Source organism: Lissotriton vulgaris, chromosome 10, assembly GCF_964263255.1.
Source record: "Lissotriton vulgaris chromosome 10, aLisVul1.2, whole genome shotgun sequence".
Classification (NCBI taxonomy): domain Eukaryota; kingdom Metazoa; phylum Chordata; class Amphibia; order Caudata; family Salamandridae; genus Lissotriton; species Lissotriton vulgaris.
This window is the reverse complement of record NC_141698.1, coordinates 10,428,445-10,453,339: the sequence shown is the minus strand read 5'-3', so window position 1 is coordinate 10,453,339 and position 24,895 is coordinate 10,428,445. Positions and strand designations below refer to the sequence as shown.

Here is a 24,895-nt window from a genome sequence, read left to right as displayed (position 1 = left end):
GCTATGTAACCAGAGGCTCCCAGAGAGGGAGCTGGGTAACGAGACGGCTACCAGAGAGGGAGCTGGGTAACGAGACGGCTACCAGAGAGGGAGCTGTGTAACCAGAGGCTACCAGAGAGGGAGCTGTGTAACGAGACGGCTACCGGAGAGGGAACAGAGATAGGGGTGAAGCAGTTCCAAATATGGTCCTCTAGAGACAGATGTGCAATGGCCCCAGCGACAGATGTGAAGCAGTTTCAAAGCCTTCTTAGCAGCAGCAGTGCCAGTCACAGGTGTACGGTAGCCCCAGTGTTGTCCCTCTAAATGTAGGCCTGAAGCAGCTCCAGATGTGTTCCTCTAGAGACAGGTGTGCAGTGGCCCCAGAGACAGGTCTTCAGCAGTTTCAGAGGCTTCCACACAGCAGTGGGTGTCACACGTTGAGTTAACAGTGCCTTTGTTTCTGCAGCGACGTGGACCAGGTGCCTCTGAGGACGACCAGGAATGGGGTACGAGCTGTCCCACATCCGATGTCGCTATCCAGGGGGTCGGTGTCCGGCGGGAGGACCCACAGGCCTTGGCAACGGCAACAAGTGGAAGATGACCAAAAGGAATGGTGTTGGGACCAGCAAGGTCCAAGCGACTCACCACTTTCAAGTAAGTCAGGGTAGGCCCGAGCAAGCAGTGGGGCCTACTGCGATCAAAGAAGACCCTCGAAAGGGCCCGAAGATCTCTGGAGACAAGAGTCGCCCATCCTTAGCAACGGCCAGCCGGCGCGGTGCACAGGAGCTCGGTTCCAGCGATGTCGACGAGGGATCCTGGCCCCAGACTCCATCTGAAGACCGTGCAGGCCTCGAGGAAGTTGCAGGACTGTCACCTGTGTTAACGACCCCGGTTGGAGACCAGGCTCAGCAATTGGTCAGCTGTGTTGCGGTGCGTGTGGATGCCGGGGAGTGACTCCTTCACTCCAAGGGAGATTCCTTCGGGTGTCTTTAAATGTCCACAGGACCTGGAAGGGGCCTGTATGAAGCACGGACACTGACGGTGCAGCAAGCTTGACGAACGACGAGATTAGGAGCAGACGGAGGCTTCCCTGTTGCAGTCTCGGTTCCAAAGGCGAAGTCCGATGTGGTCAACCCAACGCGATCTGCACGACTCGGTCGCAATGTACTGACGGTTGAAGAGTACACAGAGTTTGATCTGAATCTTGTCCCACAACGAATCTAGTGACTCGCCCTGAGGTAAGCCATTAAGTACCCTAAGGAAAGGGTTGAAACGATTCAGGGTTCCCTCCCAGGAACGGGAGTGCATGAAATGCTATTTTTAATCTGTTTAAATTGTGAACCCTGTTGCTATAATTCTTCTTTTATGGATTTGTATAGGTTTTAATTAACCAAACAATAAATGACTTACCTACTTACCTCCCAGGAGAGGGGTCGGACAGTGGGGAGGATACTCCCATGTCCTTTGTCCAATTTTGCACCAGAGCGGGAGCCAATGGCTCCCAGGACTGGTTTGAGCTGGACTATGCAAAGAAGGCACCAAATGTGCCCCTTATGTGAGTGGTGCTGGCAAGCGCCCACACCCAGACCCAATACACTAAACCCTGTCTGGCAGGTGGTCACCCCTCCCTGTGCCAGGACGCCTATTGTCCTGCCTTCCTCTGCTCACGCGTGGCTCAGCAGCAGGAGGGCAGAAACGTATCTCTGGCTGGCAGCAGCCCTAGCTTGCTGTCCGGGTCTAGAAGACTGGTACTGGGAGCATCGAGGGCCTCACAAAGGAGCTTTACAGTGCTTGGAATCATACCTCACACACCATATGGTGTGGGGTATGATTCCAACATGTTTGATACCAAACATTAAGGGTGGGCGGACATTTCAGTTCCGCCAACGGAATGTGCAGAAATGTGCCCCTTCCGCAAAGAAGGCGGAAAAACGGGGCAACTTTCCGCACACTCAGGGGCGGAATGGAAGTTGGCCCGCATTAAACATATTAAAGCCTCGGAGTAACATGACGTCAGAGAGGAACTGACAAACACATGACTAATGCGCCCCCATGGGCTGTCGAGGGACTGGGAGTATGCTTGATGCGAAGGGTGAGCGTAGTACGCGCTTCATGAGTACATACCCCACAGGGCTTAGTGGTTCCTGGGGGGGCGGCCAGTACATGTGCAATGACTGCAATGTGATGATTAATACCTGTCAGCTGGGGGGGCACAGATGACTGTATACAAGCGAATTTCCGAATGAGTCTTAGATATTGTGTAGACAACTACTTGCACTTTGTGTGTGTATTGGGGGGGGTTCTTGTTCGTACAATTGACTAGTTTCGAAGGCCCTAGAAGATACTAGCCTGAAGTGATATCGTCTCACCAGGGCGAGACGGAGGGTATTGGGGATTGCGAGAAGTTGGCCTGATATGCAGTGCTCACTATTCTAGTGATCACTATGTATCAGTCCAAACGACCCTTATTGATGATTGGTTGTAAGTCAACCTTATAGACCAGCTATCCTAGTAGCATGGACAAGAGCAGTCTTTAGGCTAAACTCTAGAGGGCGTGTTAAGCCAGCTGTTATACCATCACATATACCTCTTGAACACCAAGTGAAAGGACACCACACAAGTTGTTATGAAAATAAACAGATATTTATTTATAACACAACAACCCTGGACTCTTTATGAGGACAGGGTGCTAAGCACAATACAAACTCTTAAAGAAATACTGAAAGTCGCACAATTTACGCAAATGCCCGAGGGGCACGAAAAACCATATACTATGGAAGTGGAATGAGAATCACTAGCAGGTAAGTAACAGTTCTCAGAGACTTTAGAATCGCTAGGCCTGCAATGCTGAACCCTTAGATTAGAAGCAGGAGGCCTAGGGGCGCCGTGTGCAGAGTGGGAACTCTCACGCGCAATGCGGGACAAAGTCTATGGATGCTAGCAAATGAAAAGTTAGTGTTCTCGGGCGAACCCGACTAGGTAGGTCAAAAACGAAAGTGGATCTAGACACTTAGAGAGTGGTTCTACGCTGGAGCACCGTGGTACTCGGTTTACCTAGTCCAGGGGCGGCGGCTGCATAGGGTTCAAGTGTCGTCGGGAATCCTCGTTGACGAACCAGGAGCCTGAAGTGGAAGTTGCTGGCAGGCGACCAGTGAAGATGTTCCGGGCTGATCCAAGGACTGGATCAGTGAAGAAGAGTACCTGTAAGCAGAGGGGACCGAGTTCTGAATCACTAGCCAGTGATTAGGTGGGCACCAGGATGGCACCGGACAAGGTCACTCAGCCAGGCGAAGAGGTGACACTGGATTCTGCTGCTGCACGGACCAGGGCGCTGATGTCGACCAGGCTGGAGGTCTGCGAGCTGTCCCACGTCGGATGTCTGCTGCTGGCGATGCTGGGTCCGGTGAAGGAGGCAACAAGCCTTGGCTACGGCAAGCCCACGTGGCGACACAAAATGGCGTCTGGAGTGGACCAGGAGGGTCCGAGGAAGGTCCCCTTCAGGAGGAGACTAGGGCCAGTCTAGAGGAGCTAGACCAGCGGTGAAACAAACGTAGGACGTCGTCTGGAGGGTCACTAGCCAACGGGCAAGTGACCGGACAACGTGGCAAGCGACACAGAAGCAAAAGGGCCCCACGCAGATCTGGAGGATGCTGGGGGGCTGGTCTTCGGTGCTCGTGCTGCTTGGGGTTGGGGCTTCTCTTACCCCAGTGCACCCACTCGAGGGTCCCTCGGCGGTCGTGCTGGGTCAGTGTCGTGCTGGTTCTGATGGTCGCCGGGTCCACTGGTCTCGTCGCACCCACGGTTCTCAGCTGTGTTGTAGAGGCAGGTAGAGGTCAGAGAGGGCAGGGAGTCCGGGTCTCGTCGTGCTGGTCGGTCTGGTTCCGGAGGAAGGACTGGCAGCAAACCGCAAGATACTTAGTTGGTGCCTGCTGCTGCAGGGTGACTACTCCTTAGTCACAAGGGAGAAATCTTGAGAAGAAGTCGAGAGTTCCTTTCGTAGAAAGTAGTTTCAGGATTCAAAGATGATCTAATTTGGAAGGGTCCCCGCTCCTACCTTTATTCTAAAGAAAGGGGCTGGTACGCGACTAGGTCCTGCCCATGGGTGGGACCAGGAAGGGGGGTGGTTACACCCCTCTCCCATGCCGGACTTTCCCCAGCTCAGGGGCTGGTGTGCCCCTGGAACTGGTTCTAGCCGGCAGATGCGTAGTGAGCACAGGGGTGCCACTTGCAGTCACCTTCCTGTAATGCCCTGCCTACCCAGGATACACAAAACTCTGTCTGGGTTGGTGCTAGCACCGCCCCTGACAGGAAACCCTTTGTCCAAGCTCCCCTCGCTGGAAGGACTCCCAGCTGCAGGGGGTCAGACTTGTGTCTGTGGTGGCAGCATCCATTTTGTGATGCTGAGGCTCGAGTTAACTTTAACCGGGATTCACAGTTACATACATGTCGTATCCCTCTAGAAGGGTGGAATGCTAACCCCATCGCTAGAATTGGCGAGGGGTTAGTATTCCAATTCGTATGACACCTTACTCGACATGTTTTGATAAAGCGATACCAGAGTTGGCAAATAACCGCAAGGATTATAAGGCACTTAAGAGTATATGGTACGCGTTATCATAGAACAGCTATTAGGACTTGGTTCCGCAAGCTGCAAACGGGCTCAGCTCATGCCAGAGCACCATCTCACATAATTCCAAGCACTCTGCCTTCAGGATTGTTAAGGCCTGCCATAGGAGTGACTGATAGGAATACATGTGTCTATTTTAGGGTTAGATATAGGTATACTATATCTAAAGCAAAGGGTGATTACACCACTTTGCCCCAGCTGTCGTGCAGCCAGTTGTGTCAGATTTAGATGGCCAGCCAGGGGTGGCATAATACATGCTTCAGCCCCTGGTAGGCCCTGGGTTCACCTATGCCCAGAGTTACAGGGTCTGATAAGGTGGCCCAGTACCAATTGGTAAATGCACCTACGGTACACATGTCAATTTAGTGAGACAACAGCTAGGCTGTGGGTCTGATTGGCAGGCCCACAGCCAGTGAAGTCGTAAACCAGTGAAGCAAAAAGCAAAAATCTGGGGTGATCATAGGATTGCAGACCCTACTCTCCTACAGGGATTGTATGTAGGTTTACCACATACTTGCTATTATATGATAACTGATTCTCCTATGCAACGAGCTGCTGAATGGAGAACAGACTTAAGGGGGGGACAGGTGGGATTTGGGGAGGCCAGTAAGAAGAGAATTGCAGTAGTCCAGTCTGGAGAGGACCAGCAATTGGACCAGGGTTTCAAGGTCTCGCTCCGGGAAGAAGCGACGGATTCCCCAAAGAAGGCGCAGTTGTTATCAAGCAGACTTTGCAGTGGAATTGATGTGGGAGAGTAGATTGAATTTTGTGTCGAGTATCACACCAAGGGATTTTGCGTTGTCGACAATGATGGGTTTGTTTTTAAGTAGATTCATCTGGTCCATCCATGATTGAACCGGGGGAGGAGAGAGTGAGGAGGAGAAGAGGAGGAATTCAGTTTTGGAGGGATTCAGAATCAGTTGATATGTTGACATCCGGTTTTGAATGGAGTTGAGAGTAGAGCTTAGGACGGAGAGATCGTGAGTTGGGGCGACCTTGAGGTAGATTTGAGCAGTGCTTAATTTGTAAAATATGAAGTGCAGGTGCTAAAATGTTTGTCGGAGGCCACACCTACTTTTCTCTGGCTCCACCCGCTCCCTCCACTGGCTCCACCCACTTACTCTATTAGCTCCACCTACATCTTCAACTGGCACTGCTAATAGGGACCTTACTCCTGCCGTCACATTCGGTAAGGTTGGCACTTTACACCTTCAGGCAATCTCAGGAATGGGCTGGCGAGGTGAGCTAGCCTCCCTCGAAATGGGGAAAACTAACTTACCCAGATAGGAAAAGGAGACCTGTGCCTTGGGTTAAGCAAGGCCTCAAGGGCACTTTTCAGGCAGAAAGTAGGCCAGGCCTGTGTTGTTTAATGGTAAAAAGAGTGAAACAACTGCAAGCTATCCCGATTTCCGAGCCTATCCCAGAGATGCTGTGCTGGTAGGGATTCTTTGTTGAGCCTCCTGCAACAGCTGTGTGTTGTAGCTACTACTAGGTAAAAAATTGTAAAAGGTGCCGAAAACGTTACAATCAACTGCATGTGGTATACTCCAGAACAACAACACAAATGACAACGTCCCTTCAGTACATCCATCCACCCACATAATGCTTCACATGGATATAATACAAGATCAATTCAGCCACTAGATAGTTTAACGCACCAGTAAACAATAGTGTAGGGCACACCATCCTGCCAGTCACCATCCAAAAATGAGTCCTATGTAAATTAAATGAAACATAACCAAATGCAATATCACCAGCTCACTTTTGTTCTAATCAACCAGAGTCCCAGAACTGCAAATGGTGCTCAGTTTCAGAAAGTGCTTCAAAACCAAACAAATGGTGGGAATGTGCTATACAAACGCATGTGATGTAACATTTATATGGCTACACCACAAAATAGTAGGCGTTGTTATCACCCAGGTTAATCATAGTCACGGTATCGAACACTGAAGGATCGAGGGCTAAGTTAACACTCCCAGATTTCAGACCAGTAGCCATACACGGAGCTGTGTAGCTGCCCCTCAACCCCCTGAGCTATGTGATGTGACTATTATTATAACTGATAAAACATACAAGGACATTTGTGAATCTCAAACTGGATCGAACGAACGATGTCATGCATCAAAATGTTCCATTCATCTTTTTATTAACATCAATATTTTATCAGTGTTATAAATCGTAATTTTTAGCACTATATTCTTTACTTTGACGTGAAGGTTAAAGTCCTAGCGCCTTCCTGAGTGTGGTGAAATATATAAAATATTAGTCTAATGTGTCTGTCATTGAGACTGCGCCAGTGAACCCGTGAAATAATGAAAAATCAATGTGATTGGCCTAAGCACGTACAAACAAGCAAAGCACATGTTTAAATAACTGCCTCTCACTCCCTTGGCAGGGCAGGGAGGCCATTGATCTCGTCAAAACCTTACCACGCTTCCAAGATCAGCCTTTTAAAAGTTATTCACTCCCACAGCACTGCACAGGTGTTAGAAAGTACAGTTTTCTTACATTAATTCATGAAGAGGCTTAGAGATCGTCAGTCACCGTGGTGTGCGAGCCCCAATTAATTTATAGGGAATGACTTGGGGAGGCCGTGCGCAGTTGCGCACCATTTGATTTAAATCGTGAAAATCGTGAAAACTTCAAGAGGCTTGCTTGCAGCCGGCTCTACTGAGTAAGGGGGGCCCTTGGAGCGAGGGGGCTGGGGGGGGGGGGGGGGATTCGCTGTGTTACGCCCCTGGACTGCTGGCGGAAATAAAACAAAGCTGATTAGGTAATTGCCTTTTAATTACTGCCCCTGTGTCTACTACTTATCATGTTCTGGTAATTTAGCTGCGTCATAAAAACGGTGAGGCCTTCATTTCCTGAAATCCCTTTTCAGCGAGGATGGTGCTTCCAGCGTGTCTGTGATATATATTCACAGTCTCACAAACCTTTCCTCCAGGAATCTCATATTTCGCGTGCAATAGTTAATTATAACAGACATTAACATTAATGGAATGGGTTAGACCTCAGCTAACCCTTTGTGTTCCGAGGGGGAAGTGAAACACTTACATAGACAGTAGTGTGTTTCACAGAATTGCTCCCAGCTGTGGCGTCTAAGAACTTTTTGCAAAGTGACTAACTCCAGGCTCTTTTACCTTTGAGGATATCTTCATCTCCTAAAACCAGACGGGTGCAGGTCACTACGAGTCACTCGACGACGTCGTTGAATTCAGCCCGATCCGACAGATGACGACGTTGGACGGGCAACCAGCCCCTGCAGGCATCACCGGATCGATCAGCCAGTAGTACAGTCAGTACTGCTATATTTGAAATCAATCTGCGCATGCTACCTTGCGCTGTGCGCACACTCTCATAGTCACATCAGGGCCACATGAACCCCCGCCCCACATGCCCAAACCCGCAAATAACACAAGGACACAAATGTTAGGTTTGGGTAAAAATTGCTGCAGGTTTATTACATACAACATATGTAATGACGGTGGGTTAGCTTACGGGCGATCCTAGGGCAGGCCGCATTCTCGCCACCTGCCCGCCTGTTGAGCCAAACAACACAGTGGCGAACCACCCAACTGTTGTACAAATACCATAATTATACTGACACGCCCATTTGCTGGGCGTGACTAGGCAAACCCCCGGTTGCACAGGCCCACAACCGCCCGAAGGACTACTGGGGCGCCGACACGGATTCCTGCACCTCCCATGAGGTTACAGGTTAGGCTCTGAGGTTATGCTCTGGCACCCCTATGTGCCCGCTGACGTCCAGCGTTTGCACCTCTCTTCTTCCGGATCGCCCAGTAACTCCGCCTGCAACGAAAAAGAAACATATTAAAAGCTCCCCCCGGAGCCCCCTCAAGCAGACACTCTGGGTTCGAGGAAGGGCGGGAAAAGAGTGTCCCAACATGGGACTGCGACGTCCGGGGCGGCAAAGAGGCCTCCCCAGCAGGGCAGAGGTCTGATGTACTCCAGACGGCTCCTCCCCACCGCCCCGGACGTGCATCACTACCAGTCTCCACCAACCAGGGGAGACTGCCTCAGGAGAGGAACTACTGCGTCATGCGGGGGCGGGACAGCCCTCCGTGACTAGGAGCCCGCCCTCCTGATGGCCACTGCGTGGCCTCGGGCAGGCGCATAGTCACATCAGGGCCACATGAACCCCCGCCCCACATGCCCAAACCCGCAAATAACACAAGGACACAAATGTTAGGTTTGGGTAAAAATTGCTGCAGGTTTATTACATACAACATATGTAATGACGGTGGGTTAGCTTACGGGCGATCCTAGGGCAGGCCGCATTCTCGCCACCTGCCCGCCTGTTGAGCCAAACAACACAGTGGCGAACCACCCAACTGTTGTACAAATACCATAATTATACTGACACGCCCATTTGCTGGGCGTGACTAGGCAAACCCCCGGTTGCACAGGCCCACAACCGCCCGAAGGACTACTGGGGCGCCGACACGGATTCCTGCACCTCCCATGAGGTTACAGGTTAGGCTCTGAGGTTATGCTCTGGCACCCCTATGTGCCCGCTGACGTCCAGCGTTTGCACCTCTCTTCTTCCGGATCGCCCAGTAACTCCGCCACAGCCCGTGAGGTGGTTCCCGCTGCCGCACGGGCCCCCCACCATTATTACTGCTCTTTACCTGCAACCTACCCCTAGAATTGCTACCTCCAGTCGGAGGAGGAACAGGGCAACGCCCATAGGCGTGGGGTGCTACCATCAGGCACCAATAAACCTATCCTACAACCCCTCAGGGAAACCAAAGGGATAGGAAGGGGCCCCTACCACAGAGGCCCTCAGTAACATGAAATAGGCTGACCAGCGCAAGCCGCTGGGACACCACCATATCCCTTCCCACAGGGCGTCAGAAAACCGCGCCATGGAGTCACTGATACATCTGAATTACTGTCATCATAATCCAGCAGGGAGAGTAATCGTGCTCACTGACACAAGGGAATAGGAGGGCACCAGACATACTAGAACTTGGACGAATCCCAGTTCAGCAATAATCCGGGTTCCCAGGCCAAACAGCCGGCATCCCCTGCCCACTAGGGTATAGGCTAGAAGCGGCTTCAGACATGCCGTTAAGTTAGCTAGACTGAAGGCCGACTTGGGTTTTGGGCTGGTAAGCAGCATCGGCCAAGATACCATAAGTTAACTAGTCTGAAAGCCACCTTACAACCACCTCCCGGGGAGACTGCGCCTGCAACTGAGAGCCCCCTAAGCTCCTGACCTGCGCCGGGATATGCCAGGAGAAATGAAAGCCACTCAGGCACCCATTGGCATAACCCCAACAGAATACAGAAATCTATTGCAGTATGCCAATGCATATATTGGAATAACTAGCAACGTGGTCTTAAAAGTAAAAACAGAAGAACCACGGGGACAGCAGATAACACATGCCCCCCAGTCCGGGCTGCCAGTCTATCCTACCACAGGGACAGCTTGTCCTAAGATAACTAGGACCCCCCCCCCCCCTAGGGATAGGGAACCGACGCCGGGGGGGGGGCACCGGGTAAGAAACCAGATAGAACATTCTCTAAGGACTTCTAGGGACCCACCTCAACGATTATTGACAGTCCGGGCTCGGGCTGTGGTAGCCACAGATGTTCACCTTATACCTGAATTGATTGTTACACTGAGGCTGCAGACCGCGGGTGGGCTGCCAACAGGTACCCGAGCCTAAGATGAAAGAAAGACAGCAGGACCAATGGAAGGAGGGAATTGACCATTGACATACGACCTACCCTATTCATGGTAGAGCAACACATGTGCTGTTATCAGGAGTGTACAGGTAGTATTTCTCTATTTTACGTGTTTGCCATTGTTGCAGTGCTCCCTATGTACCTGTGTGTGGTACTCTTTGTTGCCTGCCACGCCACTTCTCTGAACGCACTGTTTGCTATCACTCACGTGTTTATCTTTGCACTTACACTCTCTCACGTGTTTAGCTTGCACTTACACCAGCGCAATCCTTGCCAACGTCCCGTAAGTTCTCATGCCCTGGTGTCTATTGCGTGCTATACCTAGTGCCTCCACACTGGGTGACAAGTATGCCGACCAGCACGGCGCAAGCGCTTGTGCTGCACCCCCTTCATCTGCCCAAAATACCAGGGGGGTACTATCAACTCCCTGAGTTTTCAGCATTTATGATTACCCTAGTCAGAATACAACTCGGAAAATCGCTTACAGGTTCTGGCCAGAATAAGCCCAAGAATGGCCACGCCACTAAATTGCCTGGCATAAGAGAAACATGTCTAACAGGGACGATTTAGTTGGGAGAAGGTTCATTCTGAAATAGATATCATAGCAGGGAGAGTCTAAAATGTAGAACCATTCAGAATTCTCTGGTGTGCCACAGCACTAAGCCTGGTGATGGCTACAGCAGATTTGATAAGTGCGAGGCGCACAATTCATACCCACCCATCCACTCACAAGTACAGTCTGGGTAGCTGGGACATGCCAGGAGGAAAGTGTCTGCCCACAATTTAGTGTATTATCGTGGCAAGAAATTGTTGGTTAGCATGTAAACAAAACATTTGGGAACAGTACACCTTTACTGGCGCAACAGACTACAGGGCACGCCAAGGCAGTCCCATATGGCATTGGCTTTTTTAACATGAACGCACACTCGTGAGACCTGAAACTTTTACTGACGCAGGGGAGTTTACGCCAATCCGCATCCTACCAAGTGCAGGCTGCTATGTGAGACATTTTATAATTTGAGTGTAATTATGAGCGACAAATCAATAGCTCACAGTGATGCTTTCTCGTGAGAACGAGGGGAAGAACAGTTGCTCCACAAGGGCTCGAAATTATCGGCTCAAATGACTTGTGCCCGAGCGCATACACTGTTTGTAGGCTTGTATATTCACACCACATTCACACCCATACATAATATTTATCGTACCTGTAAAACAATTGAAACCCTAGTATTTAAAATAATAGCAAGCCTCCTGTATAACTTCCTGGAGTAGATACGGGGACCTATACATAGCTGACAGGTAGAGACGAAGTATGTGTGGCATATCCATTCATTTTACGTGTGACATATAATGTCCAATATCTAGCACTTCGCAGCATGATAGAAAAGGACTGAAAGGAGATCAGCCGTGGAGCCTATCAGTATGATGACCACCTCTTGTGTGGTGAATGGGACCAAGTTATAACGAAAGTGCTTCGAAAATAATAATAACATCAAACTATACTGGATTACCTTTAAGATTACCTGCGGGTCAGATACAAGGCAGAACTATCGCAATAAAGTAGTCGTGCCTTGCCAAAGCGTCAGGTTACTTTCCGAAACATGACCCGGCGTGCAGCATTATCTATAACTGCAACTGCCTTGTTTTCTTTGAGCAGGAATCGCAAGGTGTGGGTGCGGGGAGCAAGCCTGATAGAGTAGTTGGTGTGACATAGGCACTGTTAACGGAAAGGTATGGGTCCCAGGATAGAAATAGACTGAAATTACAGCCATGATCAAATACAACAATAAGGAGGAGGCAGGCGTCCTCGGTGCCACTGCACCCGCTGCAGCTACGCTCTTGTTTGCCTGTCTCAGAGAGGGAGTCTCTTCATATACAAAACAGGGGTGGGAATATTCTCAAATCCTGTCCAGCATCCAGCTATAATATTATCAAACCAGTTCTATCACACGCTATGCTGATGACATATTCCCACCCACACCATTGTAGATAACTACCTGCAATGCTGATCTATAGCTTGATAAGGGGGTACCATGCTACAAAAGAGCAGGGTTATACGCTATAGTGTAAAGCTGTAAAGAAAACCCGAACATGTACGATATGAAGACCAGAGTCAGCGCCACCTACAGAAATACAAGGGGCGAACCCTCTAAAGGCTGTTACTAATAAGATTGAGCAGGACGTACTTGGATTTCACCCGCAACTCATGCAAGAAACGCACGATGATAGATCCGATAAAAGATGAGCAGGAAGCGGGCGGCATCATGCCCTTCTTGTGCCTACAACATGCCTCGACGATACAGCACTAGTGCTGCCTGGGAGAGACATAAAGCCTATATCCTGCATGTATAAAACTAAGTATAACCAACTGAAATAATATGCAGGAAACAAAACTTCAGTTTCGGATATCACAAGAAAGAAATGATTACTAATATGCGAAATCAAAACTATATTGGACAGTGATCCAACAACACGAACAACCAGTTTGGTAAACGCACACCAAATGCAAGCAAACAATGCAGCTTTGAGTAACTAACTGGCTGGATCCGAGCACGGTAGGAGTGACTAAAGTAACATTTAAATGCCGACAGGCCACCTAATCACTATAGTTCGCTTTATCCATAATTGGGTCGTGTGATAAATCCGATTTGGACCTCTGCGAACTCTGGCACCAAGGGGTCTTATGCCGGGAGCAACAATACCAGGGGGGCAGTTAGCTCACGCCACGTAAAACTCCCTGTGCATCTTTTGCTAGCAAAACCTGGCATCCCAGTTCTTATTATCAAGTTACATAAGACCATCAGGAAACAAGGTGTGAAAATGCAATGCCTCCATAGCAGAGACAGTATATTATAAGCGTGTTAATGGGTAGCACAAACTCCAGACTTTGTAGATACCACAATGGTTACGGTTGGCATTACTAATAGTGCATTTCTAACCCAACAAACCTTTATCTGGAACATTATGATGAGACTGGTGGAAACATACAATTCCGATCCTATAACTTGCAGTTCGCAGGCAACTATGAGATGACAGGGAATAACTCACAATACTACCTTAGGGTTGTAACTTATGAACGAAGTAACAAAATTATCTGTTACAAAAGCGGAAACTACTGATTTATCCAAATAGCCAGAAGAAATTATCTTTGCGGTATTTATGGCCCAAGCGAGGCGTGGAATAGACAACGCGGCGCCATACATAGCTCCAATATGTATTACTTGCCGCGTACATATTGGCACGGAAGAAATAGTTCCAATATGTATTACCTGCCGCTTACATTTCGGCACGGAAGAAATGCCGGGCTCAAATCCGGGACCTGAAAACCACTCACGGGCACATGATGGAAGCTACCCCGAGCCGAGCCTGCCCCCGCCGAGGCACACACCCGAGTCCCTGAAGTCCCCTCGCGGGCCCAGATTTAATGCATCCCCGAGCTGAAACCGACCCGTGCTGCAACCCCCCCATCACCCGCAATGTTACAAACTTTATCTCCTGCAGACTGTCATCCGGACAGGGCCAAGCTAGCGAAAGACACCATGCTGCAGAAGGCATTCTTTCTATCCATAAAATAATACTCTGGCCTTGCGTACCGTGCTGGCAATACTTCACTTCGCCGCACCTAATCTGGGCATACTACATAGACTGCTTGGTGCAAAATTGGAGTACCACTGAACGAACCAGCAAGCAGTGCTAATAGAGGTCTGCTTCAAAAACGGCCCGTACCTGCAACTGCGCAACCCTCAGATAGCTACACTGTACAGATCGCAAGAATGATATCCCGCTGTGCGAACTAGCAGGCAGTGCATATACAGAGGCTACTACATGAATAGCACGTACATTTGACTGCGCATATTTCAGATACTTCCACTATCATGGGCACTTTGCTCGAAAGGCAACATAATTTGGTAAAGACCCGTACATTGTATCCCCCGTAAAACAATACATTCCAAGGAAATACCCATCAATGCCCGAACTTACCCACATGTGCAGTTATTTAAGGATTGTGCTCACAAATTGCGGCAGAAAATGAAACAAGCCGCCCCCAAAAATGGCCGCACTGGACGCCATTACCCTGAGCGCCGAACACACCTTGGTGTCCCCAAAATGGCCGCACCCGGCCACTATTACCCACGTGCACAAAAAAGACGAACACAACTGCCAGCGACCAGCATCATCTGCACGCTCGCCCATCAATATATGCGTGCACTTAACAAAACTGCATAAACGAAATCGCGCCGTCCTTGAATGTTGTGAGACTGACCAGAGTGTGTCAGCACAACGACCGAAAACAATGATAACGGCTCAGGGATGTCGCCGAGTTTGAATGTAGGACCCGTCGCAGAAGAGAATTAGCGCCGCGGATAGAAACACATCAAAAGAGACCACCGCAGGCACCGCCGTATTACAACGCGAATAGCCCGGGGCTAGAGCAGTGGAGATGACCTCATGCCTCTAACATCCACCCCTACTCGCCAAGTCCGGCACTGCAGCCAAACACGCCACGGGACGGAGGGCAGCATAGAATTGGCGACGCTGCGCTCAGCACCATACCACCACCCCCGGGCTCCAGCCGAACATCCGAAAACTTGCCCCAAAATCAAAGGGGCCGTAACACACAAGCGCAACACTCACTGCCCCTGGAAGGGTGAAACGGCCCGATGCACCCACTGCTCTACATAGGCTGCGCTTAAATCCGCTGAACCACGACGGAACAATGACGGAACAGTGACACCAGCAGCCGGGGCCTCAACGCCCGCCGGACGGGGCCCAGCATATTCCTCCCGAAAACTACCGCACCGCATATGCCCCCTGCTGCCAACCTCCAACACACACCCCGATACTCGCGGCCCACACAGTCACTTAAGGAAGCGCCACGACTCCACAGAGTCCGGCTGAGCAGGAGAGGAGGGGGGGGGGCAGAAGGGACACGGTACGGCTGCGCCTGCAATGGCAGAGAACTGTCTCACGCACCCGGGTGCTGCTCCGTTCGCGCCGCCCTCGCAGGCTATAAATTACGGGACCCGCCGCTGCACCGCTGCAGGAAATATCATCTCACAACACACACGCATGGCAAAACTCACCGCACACGGAAGAAACGGACCTCAGAGGGTACTCCACGTGGCCCATTCTTACAAGGCTTTAGGACACATAGTCCCCCACAGTGCCATATCGCAGTTTCCATATTACAAACATGAAGCAGGCGCCACTTTGAGAATTATCCCTGCCCCGCCGCTACTTAAAGCCCGGACCGGGCCACTCTCTGTCTCGAAAAAACCGCCGCTCGAACCAGAGTACCATACTTCTCTGCCACCGCCGGGGGCACATGTCCCGAACAAATTCCTCCGTTCCCACTGCCACACACTCACTATGCTCCCCAGCATGCGAGAAACCGGACGGGCCCCAAATGCCCCCAAGCTAAGCAACGCACGACACGGCCGACATGAAAACTAAAAGAGCTTACAACACCGACCCCCGCCACTCACCACGTGCACGAGACAAACCAGGGACCCGACGTACTAGTCTCACGGCGACACGACCATCTACCAGAGTGACGAGTACGAAAAGAGTGTCCCAACATGGGACTGCGACGTCCGGGGCGGCAAAGAGGCCTCCCCAGCAGGCCAGAGGTCTGATGTACTCCAGACGGCTCCTCCCCACCGCCCCGGACGTGCATCACTACCAGTCTCCACCAACCAGGGGAGACTGCCTCAGGAGAGGAACTACTGCGTCATGCCGGGGCGGGACAGCCCTCCGTGACTAGGAGCCCGCCCTCCTGATGGCCACTGCGTGGCCTCGGGCAGGCGCACAGCCCCGGCCCTACCCCCTTCAGAAGAACCAAAACCCAGCCCGCCCAAATAAATCAGTGTGTGATTGCCCCGCGGCCCGCCCACCGGCAAGTTGCAACAGTCAACTCAACACTGCACTGTGACTGAACTAAGGGCCGCGGGCTGCGGCAACAGATATATTAATTTATGAATCTTCTCTTGGGCTCAGGCAGCCTCACTGCCTCAGACCAGGATAAGCAGTTTGACTCGCACTCGGAAGACGTGAACACGCTGCGTCTGCACCGAGTACAGTAAAGCACATTTTAAAAGACATCAATGTGTGATGTGCGCAGCTGATGGGTAGACCCGGCCCTGATAATTAAGTGCTGGTGCTAAGCACCGGAAAGCACCGGCACAAATTAAGCACTGGATTTGAGTGTCGTCTACGTAGAGATGATAGTGGATCCCGGATTTACTTAGGAGATTTCCCAGTGGTTCTAAATAGAGATTGAACAGAGTGAGTACAAGTATAGAGCCTTGAGGAACACCCTGACCTACCGCCATAGGAGAAGAAAGTCTGTTCGCTATTTTGATCATTTGGGATCTGTCTGAGAGGAAGGAAGCAAACTATTTCAGCACAGTGCCCTCCAAGCCCATTCTCTGTTGAAGAGTGTTTAAGAGGGTGTTGTGATTGACAGTGTCAAAGGCTGCAGAAAGGTCAAGGAGAATTAGAAGACCGGACCCCCCCCCCCTCCCCCGAATCGAGTATCCGCAGCGCGTCATCAATCACTTGCAGCAGGGCTGTTTCAGTGCTGCAGTTTTGGATGAAGCCGGACTGACAATTGTCAAGAAGATCATTGTCCTTGATATGACGAGAGAGTTGTTTTGCTACACATCTTTCCGTGATCTTCGCAAGGAAGGGAAGGTTAGTGATGGAGCGGAAGTTGTTGAGGTCATTCGCATCAGCAGTGGGTTTTATAAGCAGAGGGGTGACCTGCCCAGTTTTGAAGGGGACAGGAAGGGAGCCTTGCCAGAGGGAGAGGTTGATCAGAGTGGTCCAATAGGAAAGAGAATGGGAATAGAAGTCAATGGCACTGGGGATGGGGTCAAGAGAATGGTTGGAGGGCTTTGTTTCGCGGATGCACTTGAGTAGGGCATCTTCAGAGATGGGGTTGAAGCTCTGCCAAATGGCTAAGGATTTGCGCTCCTCTGGAGGGGTAGGGTGAGCGACCTGAGCCACGAGGGATCGCACTTTTTCGTCAAAGAATAGAGCAAAGTCCGTTGCTTTCTTTGTAGAATCCTCCAGCTTGGAGGTTGGGGGCGAGCGGTTGGCTACCGGAGAGGGAGCAGTGCAGCCAGACGCCCAAGGCCAGAGTGGATGAGGGACCTGGGCACATAGACAAGAAGCCATCGTTCCTTTGCATTCTGGGATTTGTAGTTCTGCGTTCAACGGGAGAGAAGTTGTTTGGATTTTGATGAGATTCCTGCATCCGAGGTTCCTCTACGTTGAAAATCAACTTGTGGTGACATGAAACCGTGCGCCCTGATTGGCTGCAGCTGTGAGGGACGGAGGGGGGGGGAGCTCGGCCATGTGGTGGGCTGTTGGAGGAGGGGCAGGCACCGCCGACGTCACACGGGGAGGGGCCCGGCTGCATACAGTGGCAAAGATAGGAAAAATAACTTCAAATAACTTTTAAAAAAAGTTTTGAGAAAGGCGGGGCGGATGCGGGGGCGCAGGGACCGCCGGAGCGGCCTTTTGTCCTCAGTCTCACAACCCTTCAGAAGTTCGTAAACTTTTACTTATAAGAAAGAGCTCAGAGCCCGCAGCCGGCACGGGGCCCCCGGAGGGACCCCCGCCCCTGGCATCTGGAGAGACCCCCACCCGTGGCCCCCGGAGGGACCCCCGCCCCTGGCATCTGGAGAGACCCCCACCCGTGGCCCCTGAAGGGATCCCCGCCCCTGGCATCTGGAGAGACCCCCACCCGTGGCCCCCGGAGGGACCCCCGGCATCTGGAGAGACCCCCACCCGTGGCCCCTGGAGGGACCCCCGCCGTCTGTTTGAGGCCGGTTCCCACGTTGGTGGATCCGCGGGTCCTCCACGGCTCCCACAGCTGGCTCCAGCGGTGCCGGGGCTCCTGGACGGTGGGGCTGCTGGGAGATCCGGGCTGGACTCGGCCGGGAGGGTCCCTCCTGCCGGAGAGCACAGGGGGCGGCGCTGCAGCTGCTGGGACTGGACCAGTGACCACAGGCGCCAGCGGGAGGGAGGGGAGCCCGGGGCAGTGACACGAGGGCAGAACCGGAGGGATCCCCGCAGGAGAACCAGGGGGCAGAGACGAGGAACACACTGAGAACCAGAGTCAGAACCAGGGGCCAGAGCCAGGGGACCCCCGCAGGAGAACCAGGGGCCAGAAGCAGGGGACCCCGCAGGAGAACCAGGGGCCAGAGCCAGGGGACCCACGCAGGAGAACCAGGGGCCAGAAGCAGGGGACCCCGCAGGAGAACCAGAGACAGGAGTCTGGACTGAAGAACCAGGGGCCAGAGCCAGGGGCCAGAACCGGAGGGAACCCCGCAGGAGAACCAGGGGGCAGAGACGAGGAACACACTGAGAACCAGAGACAGAACCAGGGGCCAGAGCCAGGCGACCCCCGCAGAAGAACCAGAGACAGGAGTCTGGACTGAAGAACCAGGGGCCAGAGCCAGGGGACCCCCGCAGGAGAACCAGAGGGCAGAGCCAGGGGACCCCCGAAGGAGAACCAGAGGGCAGAGCCAGGGGCCACACTGAGAACCAGAGGCGAACCAGAGACGAGACCCTTGAAGGTGGAACCAGAAAGAACAACAAGACAAGTGACCACAACTGGAGAACCAGAGACGAGAACCAGGACCGGAGAACCAGAGACGAGAACCAGAGACGAGAACCAGGACCGGAGAACCAGAGACGAGAACCAGAGACGAGAACCAGAGACGAGAACCAAAGGTGAGAACCAGAGACAAGAGCCAGGACCGGAGAACCAGAGCCAGGAACGGAGAACCAGAGACAAGAGAACCAGAGACGAGAGCCAGAGACGAGAACCAAAGGCGAGAACCAGAGACAAGAGCCAGAGACGAGAACCAGAGACGAGAGCCAGAGACGAGAACCAGAGACGAGAACCAGAGACAAGAGAACCAGAGACGAGAACCAGAGACGAGAACCAGAGACAAGAACCAGGACAGGAGAACCAGGACCGGAGAACCAGGACCGGAGAACCAGAGACGAGAACCAGAGACGAGAACCAGAGACGAGAACCAGAGACAAGAACCAGAGACAAGAGCCAGGACCGGAGAACCAGAGCCAGGAACGGAGAACCAGAGACAAGAGAACCAGAGACGAGAGCCAGAACCGGAGAACCAGAGACAAGAACCAGAGCAGGAGAACTAGAGACGAGAGCCAGGACCGGAGAACCAGAGACGAGAACCAGAGCAGGAGAACCAGAGACCAGAGCCAGAACCGGAGAACCAGACAAGAGAACCAGGCGAGAGAACCAGGCACTCATGAGAGATGGGCTGGAGAACCGGTGGCTCTCACAAGAGAACCAGGCCTCTGACGCTGGGAGCTGTGTCTCTGAGGAGCTGTGACAAAGAGGAGCTGGACTTCAAGGCGCTGTGACATCGAGGAGCTCAGCTGTGACTCTGAGGAACTGTGCGTCTGAGGAGCTGTGCCTCTGAGGAGCTGTGACACCGAGGAGCTGTGCCTCTGAGGAGCTGTGGCTCTGGGGAGCTGTGCCTCTGACGCCAGGAGCTGTGTCTCTGAGGAGCTGTGCCTCTGAGGAGCTGTAACACCGAGGAGCTGTGCCTCTGAGGAGCTGTGGCTCTGGGGAGCTGTGCCTCTGACGCCAGGAGCTGTGTCTCTGAGGAGCTGTGTCTCTGAGGAGCTGTGCCTCTGAGGAGCTGTGACTCTGGGAGCTGTGCCTCTGGTGAGATGTGGATTAGAGGAGCTGTACCACCGAGGAGCTGTGCCTCTGAGGAGCTGTGGATTAGAGGAGCTGTGCCACCAAGGAGCTATGGCTCTGGGGAGCTGTGCCTCTGAGGAGCTGTGACATCGAGGAGCTGTGACTCTGGGAAGCTGTGCCTCTGACGCCGGGAGCTATGCCTCCGAGGAGCTGTGCCTCTGGGGAGCTGTGGATTAGAGGAGCTGTGCCACCGAGGAGCTGTGGCTCTGGGGATCTGTGACTCTGGGGAGCTGTGGATTAGAGGAGCTGTGGTTCTGGGGAGCTGTGCCTCCGAGGAGCTGTGATTCTGGGGAGCTGTGGCTCTGAGGAGCTGTGATTCTGGGGAGCTGTGCCTCTGAGGAGCTGTGATTCTGGGGAGCTGTGGCTCTGAGGAGCTGTGATTCTGGGGAGCTGTGGCTCTGAGGAGCTGTGATTCTGGGGAGCTGTGCCTCTGAGGAGCTGTGCCACCGAGGAGCTGTGCCTCTGAGGAGCTGTGGCACCGGGAGCTGGCGTCTGACACGGGTGCAACTGCCCCCCTTTGTTGTGAAAGCCCCCGGGCCGCAGGCGGCTGATACCGGGGGAGGGGGGGGCTGCCCCTGCTCTGCGCTTCGGAGTGACCCCATCTCCGCTCTGTTTGTAGAGTCCGGGCTCCTCTCTTCGAGGTGTGACTGAGGCCTCGAGGCGCTACAGCAGGCACCAAGTTTAACTGATTGGCTCAGACGGAGCTACACCACCTCCGGGCCCGCTGTGGGGGTCCTTTGGGGGCGCTCGCCAGCTCGGGTCCCTTCTGGGGCCTGCCCCCCGTTCCTCGGTAGCCAAGGCCCCCCCATCTCTCCAAAGGGCTTCGCCACGGACCCCACATTAACCAGGAGGTGACCTGTCGAGGCCTCGCCCTGGACTGACCTCTGACCCCAGGCCTCGGCACCCCCAGACCTCACCAGGAGCGGCGTGACCTCTGACCCAGGCCTAGACCCCCCAGACCTCACCAGGAGCGGCGTGACCTCTGACCCGGCCCCCATCGCCACCCTGTGTCCATGGAGCTCTCGACCCGCAGACTGCTGGGGGGGGCTTACAGCCTGGACTCTGGGGGGGCTTCTGCAGCCGCGGGGGCCGCCCCGGAGAGGCTCTGATTCTGGTGGTCTTTGTGCCCCCTTCACCCTCAAGGATGCAGCTGAACAGCCCCCGGAGGATGGGGCCGGCGAGCTGCCCCCCTGGCAGCCCCCCGGAGCACCAGGCCAGGCGCCCTTCCTGCCGCCCGGGGGCAGAGCCGCCACCGCCCCCGCCCCCGCCGCACAGACACGGTAAGGATGCCAGCGAGAAATAATATATTGTGAGTTTGTGGTACCCAGTGACGCCAGAGCATGTTATTTCTCCATCAGGAGCCGCCGACACGTGTTTCGCTCAGGCTGAGCCCGCCCGCGCCCCATCCCCAGCTCAAATATTATAAGAAACCACCAGGAGCTCCCCTCCACCTCTGGGGTGCCCCCCCTCCACCTCTGGGGTGCCCCCCCCCTCCACCTCTGGGGTGCCCCCTCCCCTCCACCTCTGGGATGCCCCCCCCTCCACCTCTGGGGTGCCCCCCCCCTCCACCTCTGGGGTGCCCCCCCCTCCACCTCTGGGGTACCCCCCCCTTCACCTCTGGGGTTCCCCCCGCCCCCCCTCTTGGGCCTGTCACCATCCATGGGCACGTGTGTTTATGTTTAGGTCCTCTAAGGGTGGCGTGACGTGGACTCCAACGAACCTGACCTTTGCCCTGGCTGCAATGGATGCCCCGAGTCACCTGAGCCGATGGGTCAGTCTGAGCGAAACACGTGTCGGGAGAGCTGTGTCTGCGGCTGTAGATACCATTGGAGCTGATGTTTGAAATTCACGGCCTTCTTGACCCAAGAAAAGGATTTGTCCTGGGAATTTCTGAATTGATTTTCACAGAGAGGTCTTAGTGCAAACCAGCTGCCATCATCAAGCTATCTTTTTTCCCTTTTATTCCCTTCTGTGTAGCGCTGGTAGCAGAGCCTCCCATTTCATAGCACTAAGTAGGCGTTATTAACCAAATGAAAGGTTGTAAAGCTGATTTGAGCCGGCGGGCGGGGGTTTGAACCCGTGACCCGCACGTCCCAATGATCTCAGCAGCGCGTGCATGAACCCGTAGGCTATCCTATGAAACCCTGCGGGCTGGCCTCGCTCCTCGGTGCATCCTTAGTTCACTCATCTAAGTATGCTCATTCTGCACGTGCTCTTCGCACGCCCGCTCCTGCTCTCCCCCCACACCATGCAGGAAAACTCGTAGTTTTTTTCTCTTCAAAGCCCCCCTTCGACTAACTGGAAACTGGCATTCACTGCTACTTAGTGACCTGCAAGATAATGCCACAGGCTGTTCTTGGCAGCCTTAAACCTGTGTTCAAGTCGCCCCAAGCCTCGGGCACTGACATCAACCATCAATTTATTTTACAGTTTCATGTCAAATGCTCTCTAAATACTTGGCATTTCTTTTTTTGTTATTTCGAAATTGTTTGTTGCTCACTCAAATAGAACTCCCCGCCCCCCTCATTGCTCAACAACTTTATTAGCAACATATTCTACAAAGGTAGTGTACGATTCAACAAGGTCCATAGGCAATCTCAACTGGTAGGGTCGGAGCCACTCTGATCATCCATACTAATCTTCCTTGGGTATCGCCCCTTTATCGCAAATGTTGTAACCTACATTTTCTAGTTCCCTCATCATAAATTTGCATTTCTCTCTTTCTCTGGAGTTAGTCCTACAACTATCAGGCTATTCAATACTCTCAACAAGACTTCATCATACTTGTTTTCTGTTCTACTCCCTACACCGAGATGTCTTCTCCGAACTACGAGGAGCACATTTGAATGCCCCCCTGAGAGGTTTCTCTACAAGATGCTGGTGGAAGATATCAACCAAATAGTAGACGAGTAAATTCAATTACTTTCAATTTGATAAAAGCAGTCCGTGCCTTGGAAGAGGGATGCAAACACATTTATTAGTATGCAGATGATAAATGTAGGTGCATGAGAATCTTTACTCAATTGATTACCAGTACAAATTCATTTCTGAGGCAGTAAAACCCATCCATGACTGTGTTTTGATTTAAACTTTTGAGATCTACACAAAATCTACAATGTCCATCAATTTTTTCGGTAAACATGAAGAGTGAAAACCATTCTGATGCATCAACAGGCTCAATTATACTGTTCCTCACCACCAGTGGCGGCAAATATAATTTAAAAGTGGGGGGCCGGGTGGATGGGGCACAGGGGAAGTGCAGTGGGGAGCACACAGGGGATGAATAAAAAAAAACTTACCTGATGATGACGGCTGCCTCGCCTCTCGCTACAGCTCTGCTGCTCCCAGCAGTCCCTGGGGCAGCATTAACGACTCCCCATCCAATCCCATGCTGCTCTCAAGCATGAGAGCAGCATGGGGATTGGCCTGAGCAGACTGAAAAGATGCTCACTCAGGCACAGGGAGTCTGTGCTGTTTCTCAAACTCGGCTGTGTAATACAGCCGGTTTCGAGAAAGCAAAGTGTGCATGTCAGTTTGGCCGGCCTGAGACGGCCGGCCAAACGGACATGCACACTTACAAGTACACTCCACTCCTCCTTCCCCCTCCTGTTGCCCTCCTGCCACTCCCTGCACATACTAGCTCAGAGCCACCAGCTAAAAAAGAAAACAGTAGTAAGATATCATTTCATTTTTTAGCTGCTGGCTCTGAGTCAGTAGGGCAACGCTCCTCCGCCACTGAAATTCGTCTTAAACCATGTCTGAATATTATGGCAGCTTCTCGCATTATAATTCTGTCAACATACACTCGCAACTTAGACTTGCGAGTTTAGAGGGCCCTTTGTAATGTCAATTAGAGAAGTCCTTATTTGATTGACTTTATAATAAGGTATAAGAAGAGCCTAATTTTGAATTAATAGTGAAACACGTACAAACAATGGTTGCTTCATCAGGGCTTTGAAACAATTTAATCATTTATCGAAATAGGAACCCGTAGGGGCGTGGCTACATGGCGCACCAGGATGGCCGCTTGCTAGAGTTCCTCCGTAGCCCTCCGATCCAACCCAAATATCCGTAACACTAATCCGCATTATAGGTGCAGATCTTCGTGCCTTAAGGTGAGCGGTGCCCAACGATGTTGCTAGGGACGAAAACGTACACCGGGGGCCCGACTTACCCGTACTTCAATCCTGTGGCCTTCTGAGCGTGTAAGCCGGGGCCTGGACTTGCAGAGCCTGCCGCCTTGTGTGCTGAGGGTGCCGGCGTGCCCCCTCCCCATCCCCGGAGCCCCATCCAGCCGCCAAGTGTCTTTCTTCCTGGTGGCCTACCTTTGATTCCTCGGAGACGGCGCTGGACTCCCGATGCCAGGTTGCGGCGCTGACTGGACTGTGTGCTTTGCGGGACTGGGCCTCGCGGCGGACCTGCTCGGGCCGCGACGGTGCTGGGGACGGCCCGCTTCCCCTGCTGAGCGGACCGGCGCTGTGTGTGGCTGACGCTGCTGCAAAGACGTCGCCTGTGCCTGAGGACCTGTCGGAGTGCCGACCGGGATGTGAGGGACGCCTGGAGGGGGATCTAACCACGAACCTCGTGGCCCGTGATCCAGTGGCTCGCGAACCCTCCCCCCCCTCCTCCCTGAAGATACTACTTGCTGCCGCAGACATCGTGTCCTCAAGGAAGCCTATAAGTAGGTGAGCGGCCTGGGTGCTCCTGCATCCCCATCGCCCAAAGAGCATTGTCTTATCTGACGACTGGGGGCCCCTGGTGCTGCCTCCCTCTGAATCCTGCATTCTCTGGTCCGTGCCCCTTTCCACCAGTGCCGGACCTGC

The 24,895-nt window shown here is 52.8% G+C and overlaps 1 protein-coding gene across 2 annotated transcripts in view; it reads left to right on the top strand.

Annotated features, from left to right (window-relative positions):
* Window positions 1-20,061: 20,061 nt before the first annotated feature.
* Window positions 20,062-24,895, top strand: part of FGD1 (FYVE, RhoGEF and PH domain containing 1) — a 221,591-nt gene continuing 216,757 nt past the window's right edge. The window contains exon 1 of one of the 2 annotated variants that reach the window (XM_086940178.1): window positions 20,062-21,352. In XM_086940178.1, coding sequence (XP_086796304.1) covers window positions 21,217-21,352 — 136 coding nt within the window. In that variant the 5' untranslated portion in view covers window positions 20,062-21,216. The remainder of the gene's footprint in view (window positions 21,353-24,895) is intronic. The other variant, XM_086940179.1, reaches the window with a different exon arrangement.